The 15,091-nt window shown below is 47.6% G+C and overlaps 1 protein-coding gene across 1 annotated transcript in view; it reads right to left on the bottom strand.

Annotated features, from left to right (window-relative positions):
• Positions 1–13,510: 13,510 nt before the first annotated feature.
• STAC (SH3 and cysteine rich domain) overlaps positions 13,511–15,091 on the bottom strand; it is a 138,771-nt gene continuing 137,190 nt past the window's right edge. The window contains exon 11 of the mRNA XM_062179691.1: positions 13,511–13,609. Within this exon, the coding sequence (XP_062035675.1) occupies positions 13,511–13,609 (99 nt within the window). The remainder of the gene's footprint in view (positions 13,610–15,091) is intronic.

The following is a 15,091-nucleotide window of genomic DNA, read 5'->3' as shown; positions in this document are numbered from 1 at the left end:
GGGCAGGGTGGTGGTAGCAAGCTAAGTGCTAGGACCTCCTTGCTGACACGGTCAGGTCAAGTCTACCAGACACAGCGCTTGATTTATGGGAGTAGATATCTTATAAATCCTGGTAGAACCCTGAGTTCCCAAGTTCTGCCTCCGCCCTGAGGTAGTGCAGTCAGAAGCAGCTTGCAGGGGCATGGGAACAGGGGAGGGCTCAGAGCGTAAGTCTGGGCAATTCTAGCGAACGCGAGAGAAGCCGTTGACTTTCTGAGGCTATGGACGTGAGACTCCAGGTAACGCTCCCTAGAGTTCAGGGGATGAAAAGGCTGCTGCTGGTTCCTCTATGTTGACGATGTTAATCCCCAAACCAATCATCATCATCCCGTTACTATACATAGAGAAATGTGCTGGGTGCTAGGAAAGTATTCAGACACACGGGCCACAAATGGGTGTTGCTGACATTGTGAAAAAGACTTGCTCCTTCCCTCAGATTGTCTATAATCTAGTCAGAGGGAGGGACAGGCAGCAGCCAGATTGCAAAACAGAACAAGACAGGAAGTCCTGGCAGGAGGCAGAGGGCTTGAGAGCATGGGCTGTGGGTTCAGAGAGGACTCCTCTCAACACACATGGCACACATTTGTGGAAATATGATTCTCAAGAGCTTAGCGGGTGCCCTAACTGATGCTCAGCCTTTCTGTCTATTGTCTGAGCAGCTCCGGGGGTGGGCACTGTTTGCTGCATGGGTCACAGCTGAGGAAATGGGCTGTGACTTCCTTGTAGCTCCTGAGTGTTGAGCCAGATCTCTCCTCACCTGAGCTCTGCAGCTCACGCTGTTCTGAATCACGACGCTGTAGTTTGTGAGAATTCCTGGGTGAGAGGCTTACGGGTCCTGATTTACAGTGCCGGTGTCTCATTTAATTGAAGACCTAGACTTATTCAATAGACTTTTTCTTTTTTTTATTATTTTTTTTCTTAGGTCTTCCTTTTCCATTGGTTCACCCCCTAATGGCCGCTGTGGCCAGTGCACTGCGCTGATCCGAAGCCAGGAGCCAGGTGCTTCCTCCTGGTCTCCCATGGGGTGCAGGGCCCAAGCACTTGGGCCACCCTCCACTGCACTCCTGGGCCATAGCAGAGAGCTGGCTTGGAAGAGGAGCAACCGCGACAGAATCCGGCGCCCCAACCGGGACTAGAACCCCATATACTGGCACCGCAAGGCAGAGGATTAGCCTATTGAGCTGCAGCACTGGCCAATACATTTTACTTTTAACACCACTCATAATTTAAGACTTAGAGTGATAAAATGCAAATGCTTCCTCCTGATCCCTGACCTGACCTGTGCTGTCTGTAAAAGCAAGGGAAACTGGAGTAGGGGAGATGCATAGAGGGGTCTTGGCGGGGCAGCCCTGTCAGTAGGTACTGTTCAAGTTGTTTCTGCAAAGGCGGCGGCGGGTCTGTAACATCACACCCTCACCTTGTGACTGGGGCCAGGCCTGTGGTTCCCTGCCAAGGACCAGGACGTAATCAGGTCTCCGGTCCAGGTCTGGAATCTGATCTCTATCTTGGTGTCTTTGCTGATGGATCTAACCTCCTAGAGGCAGAGGGCATGGTCATCTTGAACCACTCCCTGCATGTGCTAAGAGGTGGGGGAGCCTGCTGCCGAGGGCAGTGCTGGCTAGGGATGTTTCTGACCAGGCCGATACTCCGTGGCACTTCCAGCTTGTGACAGTTTCCTTGGGCTTCCTTCTCCAAGGCAATCAAGCCTAACATTTTGAAGAGTTTAGCATCTATTCACTGGAAGAAACTAAAAAAACACCCCCACCAGTCAAACCCAAAGGGACCACTGCCAACTGAGTGGTTCTGGCAGGGCCTTGCAGTTTCACGGGAGCTGAGCTTGGGCTGGGGCCTGCAGAGTAGGCGCCACTGCTCAGGCTAGGTGGCATCTGTAGCCCTGGGGTGGCCACCAGAGGGCTTTGTGCAGGGCGGTGACAGCTTGCACAACAGGATTCTGCCGTTGAGGGCGACTCCAGGAAGAACCACCACCAAAAAAGGCTTTGCACTGATGGAGGAGCTGTGAGCACACGGTGCCAGTGAGACGCTGCCAAGCAGGCTGGCTGACCCTGCCACGCCGCCATGTGCCTCTCGATGTTGCCCTATATGGCCGCGGGCTCGGCCCAGTGACCGGTCTCCCTCATTTCCTGCCTGCCTCTCTCTCTGGCATCCGAGAGTGGCTCCTCTTCTTTTCAGCTGTCTCAGAGCGAACTCTTTTTTCACTCCAACCTCAGGTAGAGCCCCTAAAGAGGATAGGTTTCTCTCACATTGCACCATGTGCCATAAACCTCTTCTTCTGTTTCTTCCTACCGTATCAGCCCGGGCGAGTTAAGACTCCTTGTTCTCTGCAATGTGGCCTTGATTAGAGATCATTTTCTCTCAGTGTTATCAATGACTCATGGCTGCGTAATGACTGCTCTGTCTCGAAATATAAAGTGTACTTGGGAAGCAAATTGTAGACAGCCCAGAGTGGAAATGCCCGTTATCTAACCATCTCCTTATCATCTGATAAGACTCCCCTGTGAGCCTGCGAGCTGGCCTGCAACTCCTTATCACACAAAGCTGCAGGCCACTGGGAATCCACCCTTCTTGTCCAGCAGGCATGGGACTGGGGAGGAGCAAAAACATTTCTTTTTTTTTTTTTTCTCTTTATCCTCTGATGCTATGAAATGTACAAGACTTCAGAAAGAGGCTATTTCCTTAAGGAGGCTGGATTATTTCTGAGTTGTCATAAGGTCTGTGGTGGAAGTAGTGATGGTGACAGTGGGGGAGGAAAGGGTTAAAAGAGAGATGACCATGGAGATACCTTCCACAGGGGACAGGCAAGGTGATTTTGCTTCTCGTAAAAAACAGACAGGGAATAGCTTTGAAATCAACCAGCTGAATCCGAGGACAAACCACTGCCTACGTCTTCATCAGGGTTCAGTATGAATCCCATCTGTGAATGAGTGGTGTCTGTGTGTGTGCACGCTCATGCCACAGCTCTGCCTCAGTATGGGGTCCAGGTGGCCTGGGGCCATGCGGTCTTGATGCACTTTTGGTCACACTGAGGAAACTGTTCCCACTCTTCTTTCTCATCCTCGAGAGGTGAGAAGTCATTGCTTTCTTACGTTGGTCACACTTTTCTATCCTGCTGTTGGCGTTTTCCCGTTTTCTTTGGTTGGCCCTTTCTGCGTTTTGGGAGACCTGTCTTTGTTCCTAACCTGTTCATCTTTCGCAGCCTTCTTCCTGCACAACCACGGGGCTCTGGGCTCAGTTCAGTTTCTCCCGTCGTCTCCCTGCCTTCCCAGGTGACAGTGTGATGCTGTCTACTTCCCATCAGTGCTGTAACCAAAGGCTCCGAACTTAGCGGCTTCAGCAATGCAGATTTAGCTGCTGACAGTTATGGAGATCAGCTTTCCCTGGGCTGGGGCACAAGGGGTTTTCCTGCAGGGTTCCAGGAGACGCAGCCTCTTCAGCTGAACCAGAGCCCTGCAGGGAGGAGGCTCCGCCCTTCTAGGAAGAAAGGTTGGTGTCCAGCTCTTGTTGCTATGGCTGCTCCACTGAGGTTGCACCCTCTAAGTTTGGGCTCTGAAGGTATCTCTTCCACAGCAGACACAGAGCCCTCCCTAAGGGTTCTGAGAAACAACAGCCTGCTTGGTCTCGCTCTGGTGCCTGGTGCTGCCCTCTCCTACCCTGCCGGGTGCCCCGTCTGCACCCTCACTTGAGTCCCGCTCTGCTTCCTAACAGAGTCCTTGGGCCCCCCCGCCCCACTTCTCTTTCTGCTGAGCCCGCGATACTGCTCAGTTGGTTGACTCTCCTCTGAGCATGACAAATGGTTCCCGAAAGCGCCCAGACTGCTTTCCAGCATGGGCTCAGCGGGGTCTGCCTTGCACTGCTTCATCACGCTGAATGTTATGGTTTTAATATCACATGTTTTCCAAGAATCATAAACTACCTTGCTAGTGTTGAAGGTTTTAGCTTTCCCCACTGTGACCGCGAAGGGAACAAGCAATGGTGGTAGCGCTGGGGACAGCCAGCTTACTGCTTGGGGTCCCTGTACACATTGTGTGTATGATAGGGATGTGGCCCAAATCACAAATCTTTGTTCTTCTGGCCGTGGAGATGTTTGTGTATTTGCTTCCATTTTGCTTTTTGTCATTCCATGAAAAATCAATTCTAGGGTCTTTATCATCGGGATTGGTGTAGAAGGGATGAGGCCGTATGTGGATGGATTCTGATCTGGACCGACCATTTCTCCAGTGATATGAATATGAACTCTGCTTGGAATGAGATGTGGCATAAAAGAGTACATGCCCCCCCTTCCCTCCCCAGGACCCTGCCTCCGCCCAACCTCGTCCCCTCTTCCTTATCAGCTCCTCTTGTCTGTCAGCACCCAGTCTTCCTCTGGGATGCTAATATTGCTCAAATAGTCAATGCTCCAAAGTGAAGGGAGCGTGCTGTTGTCGACATCTGAGCTAAAAAGTCAAAAACACTACATGGTCGCCACCAAGTGTATCTCCTCCTCCCCTCCACGAAATTCCCTCCTTCATCATTTATAACTTCCAGTTGGGAAACAGAAACAGCTCAAAAGCTGCCTTGTTTCAGCCAGCGCTGTGGTGCAGTGAGTTAAGTCTCCATGTGCAGTACCAGCATCCCATAAGGGCACCGGTTCAGGTCCTGGCTGCTCCGTTTCCTATCCAGATCCCTGCTATTGGCCTGGGAAAGCAGCGGAAGTGCTTGGGCCCCTTTACTCACACGGACCTGGAAGAAGCTCCTGCCTCTTGGCTTTGGATCAGCCCAGTTCTGGCCATTGCATCCATTTGGGAAGTGAACCAGCTGATGGGAGACTTGTTTCTTTGCCTCTACCTCTCCCTCTCTATAATTTCCCCTTTCAAATAGTAAATCTTAAAAAAAGAAGCTGGCTTGTCACTTCCAATCTGCAGTTTTTATTTTGGAAACTGAGGACCTTGGTAAGCCTGAGAGCTTTGGACGTGGGCGGAGCCAGTTCCTAAGGGCAGCAGTGGAGTGCCAGCGTGCACTTGCAGATCACGGCACCCTTTCACCTGCGTACTCATGACACGTTTTCAGCATTACGTGTGTGGTTACAGTTTCCCCCAATGGCTTCCAACAAGTATCTGTTGATTTTGCTGCAAAAATAATAATCATGTGTCCTGTTTATGCTACTCTAACAGAGTACCACCCACTAGGGAACTTACAACAAAGGTAAGTTTATTGGTTCATGGTTCTGGAGGCTGAGAATTCCAGTATTAAGGTGATGGCTTCTACTGTGGCCCTTCTTGCTGTTGTATCATGGAGGAGGGGGGAAGGGCAAGGAGAGGACACAGCGTGAGAACATGGTAACTGTTAACCCAGGCATGAGAGCCCTCATGACCCAGATACCTCCCATCTGGCTCTTCCTTCCAACACCACTGCATTGGGTATCAGTTTCCTACATAGGAGCTTTGGTGGACGCACTCAAGCCAAAGTACTCTGTAATGGCCACAGAAAAAGCCGTGTCTTGAAATGAGAAGTCTTGAATCCAAGTCTTCACCATGTCCAGATTTAGGTACTCTGAGACATGGCTACATCTCATTTGTTCACTATGTCCTGTTCACTCTCACCAGTCTTGTAGGTGGTACACACTGAAGCTGTAATATGGTGCTCCCCAGATGAGGCCCTAATTGCCTTTTTAAAAAAAGATCTTATTTACTTATTTGACAGGTAGAATTATAGACAGGGAAAGGGAGAGACAGAAAGGTCTTCCTTCTGTTGGTTCACTCCCCAAATGGCCGCAAGAGCTGGAGCTGCACTTATCCGAAGCCAGGAGCTTCTTCCTGGTCTCCCATGTGGGTGCAGGGGCCCAAGCACTTGGGCCATCTTCTACTATTTCCCAGGCCACAGCAGAGAGCTGGACTGGAAGAGGAGCAGCCAGGGCTAGAACCAGTGCCCACATGGGATGCCGGTACCACAGGAGGAGGATTAACCTACTGCGCCACAGTGCCAGCCCCCCAATTGCCTTTTGAAAATTGAACAATGTAATCAGCGGAGAGTAGATTAAGGATAATTGAAGCTCACTTTGCAGAGTCACTCCCAGCTATGCTGAGACTGACATGATGGGCCTCTCAGGAGAGGATAGTCAGCTGTGGAAGAATGCGTAAGATTGGAGCAGTGGCCGTTTAAGCACTGGATGTGTTCTGTCCCATAGCAGTCCCACGTGATGGACCCCATCTGCAAGGTGGTCTCACGGTGCCCCTGGTTCTCTCGGGCTATGTCGGCTAGATGCCATCAGACGTGCCTCCAGCTCCACACTCACTGAGTGCACTTCCCAGCACGAGGGGACAGCACATCGCTGACAACATGGTGACTATATTTCTTTCAGTATCGATTCATAAATTATCTTTCTGGGCTTATGCAGCTTCTTTTGTGGTTAGTAAATTCTGGGGAGTGGAGTTCTCAGCACGCTGATATGTCAGATTTCTGAGTCTGCAAGGCCAAGTGTAGGAACCTTGGACCCTGGGAAACTCCTCTCGTGACAGTCTCTACATCACTGCATGCTTTTTTTTAACTTTTATTTAATAAATATAAATTTCAAACATACAGCTTTCAGATTATAGCAGTTTTTCCCCCCATAACCTACCTCCCACCCGCAAGCCATCCCCTCTCCTACTCCCTCTCCCATCCCATTCTTCATCAAGATTCATTTTTAATTATCTTTATATACAGAAGATCAACTTTGTATATACTAAGTAAAGATTTCAACAGTTTGTACCCACAAAGACACACAAAGTATAAAGTAGTGTTTGAATACTAGTTTTACTGTTAATTCGCATAGTACAACACATTAAGGACAGAGATCCTACATGGGGAGTAAGTGCACAGTGACTCCCATTATTGATTTAACAACTGACACTCTTACTTATGATGTCAGTAATCACCCGAGGCTCTTGTCATGAGCTGCCAAGGCTATGGAAGTCTCTTGAGTTCACAAACTCCAACCTTATTTAGACAAGGCCATAATCAAAGTGGAAATTCTCTCCTCCCTTCAGAGAAAAGTACCTCCTTCTTTGATGGCCGGTTCTTTATGCTGGGATCTCACTCTCAGAGATCTTTCATTTAGGTTTTGTTTTGTTATGTTTTGTCACAGTGCCTTGGCTTTCCATGCCTGAGAAACTGTCATGGGTTTTTTAGCCAGATCTGAATGCCTTAAGGGCTGATTCTGAGGCCAGAATGCTCTTTAGGCCATCTGCCATTCTATGAGTCTGCTGTGTATCCCGTTTCCCATGTTGCATATTTCTCTCCCTTTTAATTCTCTCAGTTATTATTAGCAGACACTGGTCTTGTTTATGTGATCACTTTGACTCTTAATCCTATCTTTATGATCAATTATGAACTTAAACTGATCACTTTAGTAAGATGGCATTGGCACAACTGCGTGCTTTTACTACAATAAGTTGTAAATCCATAAAAAATATCATCATGACAATAATGACGTACTCTGTATTGTAAGACAAGAGATTTGCAATAATTATTGCTTGACTGACATTTCACAGCTGCAACATTTAGCTTTGCAGACGAAACCCTCCCAGTCATCAGTTACTTAGGAACACTAGAGGCATTGTTAGAGGTTCAAAACAGGGTTCTGCCTTTTATCCAGTTACATGGCCTTGGGCTGATGACCTAATCTTTTTGAGTTTTGATTTCTCCATCTGCAAAATGAGGACAGTGCTCATCAGATTCAGAAATGTTGTCAGAACAAATGGATTCTTGTCATGCAGCGGTGTTCTTAGCAGGGTAAGACTGTCCCCAGTCTACTCTAGCAATGTGGTGTTTGATTGTGTACCTGCAGGATCATTATTAAAATTGAAGTTATATTTCATTTCTTACCCCACCTAACATGAAGGAAAGAAAAGAAATCCAATGCCTTATAATTAAGAACTCACAGGTCCTTTGAGTTTCTCAGAAAAACCTTCATGGCATTTCAACCCTGATTGCCAATTTCATTGTAATTTTTCTTTCTGTTAAAACTCCTTGGCTCCAATTCTCTATGTTCAGAATTGAAGTTTTCAGGAATATCTTTGGAATCTCTTTGTTTGTAAGTGGTTCTTTTTGAGTTTGCTCTAGGATTCTCTTAGGAAATGAGTTGAGTGATTCATGCTAAATGTGGAAGGGGAGGCTGTAGTGGAGAGCACTGCCCAGGCAGTCTCTGGGGGAGGGCGTGGGGGTCTTTGCAAGGTGTCTTTCATTTCACCCCTGCTGTTGCTTGCTCTTGATCTCCTTGTTTCCAAAAGAGCACACTGCCAAAAATAAATAAGAAGATAGATAACCTGAGCACTTTAAGGATTTATTTAATAGTTACCTATTGAACTGTATATTGCAGATCTGAGTTTTCTCAGTATCCATTGAACATCTGTAAAGATCAATCAGATATTAGAGCACAAACTAAAATGCCAATTAATTCCTCAAAGTAGAAATAAATCACATGGACCATATTTTCTGACCACAAGACACAGTGAAACCACTTTACTTACACTTTACTTACACATCCACACACACACAACACATACATACATACAAACACATATACATGACATAAAACATCCAAGTGAGAAACAAAAACTATAGTTACAGAGATTTATAAATGAATTGAAACTTGGGGACCAGTGCTGTGAGGTAGTGGGTAAAGCTGCTGCATGCAGTGCCAGTATCCCATATGGGTTCTGGTTTGAATCGGGGCTGGTCTACTTCCAGTCCAGCTCCCTGCTAATGTGCCTGGGAAGGCAGTGGAAGATGGCTGAAGTCCTTGGGTCCCTGCACCCATGTGGGAAACCCTGAAAAAGTTCCTGACTCCTGTCTTCAGCCTGGCCCAGCTCTGGCTGTTGTGACCATTTTGGGAATCAGTGGATGGAAGATCTCTCTCCCTCTCTGCCTCTGCTTCTCTATAACTGCCTTTCAAATAAATAAATCTTAAAAAAAAAAAAAAGAAATGAAAGCAGCCATTTAATATGGGCGCAGCTGAACTCAGAGGAAAATTTATAGCCCTGTATTTTATCATAATGAAAGCATAAAAGTAAATAAACTAGGAACAAGATTTTTAAGAAGCTGGTGAAAGGACTTAATAAGCAAATGAAAGTTCTGCCATGCACAGAAAAAGATGGAAAAAGGTGAGTAACTCAAGAACCTGAGTCAATGAGGCCTAATGGAGAAATTCTCTACAGGTCCATCCTGGTTCTTGGAAATAGGTTTTGTATTCTTCTGGGTTGTATTTTCAGGACATCAGTGTGTCCTGCCTTCCATGAAGACATGGATGTTGTTCAGTAGCTGATTCAAATGGACAGTGCAATGATAAAAAAGTCACTGTTTTCAGTTTTAAAAGGGAATAATTAAAATAAATTGCTATAATCTTGTTAACAGTTCAAGGTACAGTTAAAATTTCTATTACCCCAAGAAAATGGAAGGCTTTACAATGTTTTATTGGAAGCCAAGAAAAAACACAGGGTCAAAACATCAGGTGTTGTATAAAAGTGTAACAGAGCTGAAACTGAGAAAAATCTAAGAGATGGTTACAAGGATGTCATTATGCTAGTTTTAATTTTCTTCCTAAGTTAACTTTTAAGGGTTTTTGTTTTGTGGTGAGTCTGTGGAACACACCTGCTCTTTTAATTTCCTGGGGATGCTCTTTTGGGCAATGCTGGACTTTCTTTTATTCCCAGATTTCTAGCAGTCTACTCCCTGCCGATCAGTGTTTGCTAACGATGTCAGAGTACACAAAGCCATTCTCCTCCCTTTCTCCTGACTCCCCTACAGACCCAGACTCCAGAGTAGATCGTCTCTCAGCCTTAATTATCCCGATGATTGTGTGCCTTGTCCTTTCCCATGGTGTCAGTAGTGTCTCTGTGGAATGTAGGAAGAGTGGAGTCACAGAGGCAGTGTGCTTGTTGGTGATCCTAGCATATGAGAACTCTGTACTGCAGGTCTTCCCAAACAGTGTGCTTTGGAATGCTGTCCTAGGAGAGGCTCCCCTGTTCTAAATCCCTGGTTATTCATCAAGACAATCAAGGAGTAAAGGCTGTGAGGAGTCCTGGATGAAGAAGTCAGGCTCACTTTACCTAAATCCAAGTTTCTGATTGAATACACAGCAGAGCTGCCTCCCCGACTGGGGCTGGCTCTCACTTATGCCTGGCTACGTTCCCTTTCTGGCTTTCCTGTCCTTGGAACAGTTACCTAGACCAGCTTTCTGTTTTTTTTTTTTTTTTTAATTAAAATTATCTTTTATCAGTAGTTGGTGCCAGTGGACCATAGGGATGTTTTCTATTTTTTAAAATTAATTTTTTTAACCTTTTAGCAGTACTTGGCTGCAGGATATTTACATATGTGATGATTTTCTCACTGTTTTTCTCCCTTTTATACCAAAGAAGACTAACACTTTGTGATTTCTTACTATGTATCATCTTTATCAGTTACTTTAAATATGCTACTCTAATGCTGGTTTCTTCTTCTTGATGGGAGTATGGATGTGTGTGTGTGTGTGCGCGCATGTTGGTGTGTAATTGCACAGCAAAAGTACTGTGTCAACCCTATTGATAGTCACCTGGGCATCTACACATGGACCTTCTTTGTAATCCCACTGTCCACACTAAAGGTATCAGACAAGTCTGTTGGCAATGGAGGTCGGGGTGGAGGGTAAAGGAAGTACTGTTTGCCACCTTATGGAGCCCTGGGAAGGCGCCATCAGTTCTTCATACTAAGTTGACTGTGATAGAATCAAGCCCTGTGACATCAGTGGTGAAGTGCAGGGCAGCTGCCCTGGCTTAGCTAGATGGGTAGCATCCCTCTGCTGGAGGCCTGGTAGGAAATGAGGGGGCACAAGGCCATTCTCCCACATGATGCAGAATATTTTCCCCATCTACTTTTTCTTCATATAAATACATTCCCCTCCACCCCATCCCCTCCCAGAGTTTGTCTCCTGTGTTCCTTCCTTTATCTCCATTCCAAGCTGTGGCCTGACTTGCAGAGGTTTCTGAGTGTGGGAGACCTTCGAGGCTTTGGTATGCCAAAGCTTTCCTTGTTCTTGTCCTTTCTGCACATAGGTAGGGAAGGAGGAAAAGCTGTGCCTTGTAAAGTCTGTTGTGTTGGAAGGCAGCTTTGTCAGTCCATGCCAGGTGGAGCATCTCGGTTTTCCCCTGTGTTTGAATGAGTCCAGACACCCTGCATTTGGAGGGCCAATCACCTGCCAATACTTCATTTTTACAAATCTTCTTGGCCTCACTATGCAGAAAGAACTTTTTTCTTCTAACTTCGGCTCAAATTACAAAGCCCTTCTCCCAGCTATCTATTTCTGTATAACAAACTGCTCCAAAACTGGTGATTAAAAAAAACCCTAACATATTTTTCTTCATAACTACGTAACTTGGGAAGGGCTCAGCAGGGACGTCTCATCTGTGCTGTGATGTCTGGGACCTTAGCTGCTGAAATGTGTGGTCTTCCTACTCAGTCCTCCCTGCAGGGTGGACTTGGTGTAGATAAACTCCTTCCATGGTGTCTCAGGGTTCTAAAAGACCAAGGCGGAAGCTCTAAGAATTTTCTTTTTACCTAGCCTCAGATGCCAGTTAGAACCACTTCTGTTGTATTCTGTTTGGTCACATGAGAACTGTTTGACTGCATGTGGGAAGGCAACACGTTACAGAAAGGCAAGAATATCAGGAGGTAGGGATGGCTGGGAGATCACAATGGGGGCTGGCTCCTGCATCCCCTTTGTGTTCAACTTCAAAAAGCAAACTGATTTTTTTAAAACACAAAACAAATGTTCATAGGATGTGGCACCACTGTACAGAAACACTTCAACGGATTTTGCATAAGAAAAAAGAGATCAAGACACAGGTTTGTTAAGCTCCTTCCAGCCACTGCGTTGTTTTTATTAAATGGAATATTGAATTAGAGGCAAAGAGGATTTGTATGCGGCATTCAGTTTTATAGAAAGGCAGTCATGATATTCACCCTGGCTTTCGAAGAATCCATCTTGACTCTGTACCTTGGATTTTCTGTGTTGTATCAGAGGGGGAAATTCTGGATGCTGGCTAAAAATGAGAGTAAGGCATCCAAACTACTGTGAAGCCAGCAGCCATCCCATCTCAGCTCCCACCTGCATGCTGAGCAATACCAAAAGAAGGAAATGCAGACTGGTGGTGCTTTGGTTTGGGAAAGAATGCTCACATGCGCAGGATGCAGCTACTTACGTCTTTTAGAAACCAATGGTTCTAGTGATTTATTGCTCAGTAACAAAATAGATCAACCTGGCCTTGACCCCAAGATCACTGTGAATTGAAGTGGAACCACCTTGATGACTACCTAGGATGCAAGTTTGGGTGCCAGAGGGAGGCTTGAGGAGGAAGGCATCACAGTATATTGCATTCTTGTAAACATTAGTACAAGTACAGAGTAACAGAGATCCCCCTAGATGATGCTAAATTGTCTACATGGGCTTCAACCCCAGCGGGTGAAGCGGTAAGGATGGTTTTCCATTTTACATCTGCTAGGGCATGGTATACTGCCCCAAAGAAGAAGGAATTCCGATTCGGCTACATTTCTTAGGTTCTGTCCTTCTTTTCTCTCCACGTTCCTGGTTCCTTGCATGGTGGACCCAACTTCCAAAGGCAGTCTTGCAGGATGCCATGAGGAGAACATGTTGCCCCCCGGGACAGAGGGGCTGTTGGCCATGTTCTCTCCCCGTCTGCTTCCAGCAAGGACTCCGCAGCTGAAAGGGCTGTGTAATCTTCAATAAATAAGGGCCCTGTGCCCCTCCTTACCTCCCCCGACCCTCTGACCCGGGGTCTGGGCCTCAGATGCTGCTGTGTCTGCCCGGTGGGTAACCTGAGCAGCGGGAAGGGCTGCTTGTCCACCCGCTTTGGGCAGGGCAGGGCAGGTCTTTGGTGCTGTCTGTTTGACCTCCTGTGCACTACACACCAGGACTGACTTACGGGACTGAAAGAGACAGGAGTTGGCTGCTCTGCACAGCACGGTCACAGAGTGGAGGGCCTGGGAGGGGGGAGGGCTTCCTGATGCTCTGCAGAGCGACGGCTCGGGGTCTGAGATGCGATGCTGCTGAGTGACCCACACAGGGGATGAAGGTCTGGGAGCAGAATAACACTTGCCTACATGGATCTGGACCCCGCACTGGGCCACAGCATGGTTAGCTGACACCACATGGCAAGGGAAGGGCTCGAGTCCTGGAACACGCCTGCATTTTACAGTCTCGCTGCCGCGGCCAGGTGTGGCACTCAGCTCTGTCCCAGGTGCCCCAGCCTCATCGCCATCTGGGGCAGCGTGGAAACTGCTTTGTGGCTGTTGCCCCATGGTCTCAGATCCTTGCGTCTTGTCTCTGGTTACTTGGGGGGCGGGTCGGGGCAGGGCGGCAGCTCCTCTGGGAGACACAGTGTGAGATGAGGCACAGGGCATCGCAGCAGAGCCCTCCTCCTTCCCGAGGAGGTGGGGCCCACAGTCAGATGTTTTCTAGGACGTCGAGGGGGACAAGGCCTCTTTTCTTCCCGCTGAGGACTCTGACGAAGCCGTCTCGCTCGTCTTCAGAAGTCACGCAGATCTGAATGGCAAGCAAGAAAAACACGGCAGACTTGAGTGTCTGGCTGCAGCCTGGCTTGCTGCTGCCTGAAAGTGTAGGGTAGGCAGTTGTGGCCCCGTGAGAAAAGGGCAGAGACCAGGCACCATATGGTGTGTGAAATTCTGCTTCACGAAGGAGTATCAGTGAGGTGGGGCTGAGCCTGCATCCCCGTGAACAGTGACCCTGATAGTGCTCATCACAGGACCCGCATGTGTGGATTCTCAGTACATTGTTTTATTTCTCATTCCTTTATCTGGAAGGTACAGGCCCAAAGAGGGAGAGATAGATAAGATATGTCTATGTCTATGTCTATGTCTATGTCTAATCTGTAAGATTTTATCTATACCTATACCCCCATCATATCTCTCTCTATCATCTCTCTATCTCTACCTCTACCTCTGCCTCTATCTCTATTATCTCTATCTCTATCTCTACCTCTATCTCTATCATCTCTCTCTCTCTCTTTCTCTCTCTCTATCTCTCTCCATCCCTATCCCTATCCCTATCCCTATCCCTATCCCTATCCCTATCCCTATCCCTATCCCTATCCCTAACCCTAACCCTATCCCTATCTATATATCTTCCACCTGGTGTCTACTTCCCAAATGACTGCAATGGCTAGGACTGGGCCAGGCTGAAGCCAGGAGCCTGGAACTCCCTCTGGGTCTCCCCACAGGGGCAGCAGGGACCCAGGAAGTTGGGTCATCATCCTCTGCTTTCCCAAGTGCATCAGCAAGGAGATGGATTGGAAATGGAGCAGCCAGGACCCAAACTAGCTCTCATATGGGATGCTGGCATAGCAGGCAGAGACTTACCTGGCTGCCCCACACTGCTGGCCCCACTATGTTATCTTAAAGCACCACAATAATGCTTGTCATTCTGCAGGGTGCTGTCTTGTGCTTGGAATTTCATATGTGCCTCATGTCATAGCAGGAAGTCCTAAGGGACTGTTTTATTTCAGGGTGCAAGCAAAGTGGTTTGAAGTATATTCCAGGGACCAGTGCCGTGACTCAATTGGTTAATCCTCCGCCTGTGGCACCGGCATCCCATATGGGCACCGGGTTCTAGTCCTGGTTGCTCCTCTTCCAGTCCAGCTCTCTGCTGTGGCCTGGGAGTGCAGTGGAGGATGGCCCAAGTGCTTGGGCCCCTGTACCCACATGGGAGACCAGGAAGAGGCACCTGGCTTCTGGCTTTGGATCGGCGCAGCGCGCCAGGCTGTAGTGGCCATTTGGGGAGTGAACCAACAGAAGGAAGACCTTTCTCTCTCTCTCTCTCTGTCTATAATTCTACCTGTCAAATAAAAATTTTAAAAAAAGTATATTCCAAAGTAAGGTTAGTCTGCTAGACGGAAGGAAGTGTGGCCGCCAGGGGAGCTGGCGAACATCACAAAGATGGCAGAACAGAAGGCTGGAAGGATTTGGATCCCTGGCCGTGGGATCAAGCCACTGAGCTGTCAAGATCTCC

This window comes from Lepus europaeus, chromosome 2, assembly GCF_033115175.1.
Source record: "Lepus europaeus isolate LE1 chromosome 2, mLepTim1.pri, whole genome shotgun sequence".
Classification (NCBI taxonomy): domain Eukaryota; kingdom Metazoa; phylum Chordata; class Mammalia; order Lagomorpha; family Leporidae; genus Lepus; species Lepus europaeus.
The sequence above is the reverse complement of the archived record's forward strand: the minus strand, read 5'-3'. Positions and strand labels throughout refer to the sequence as shown.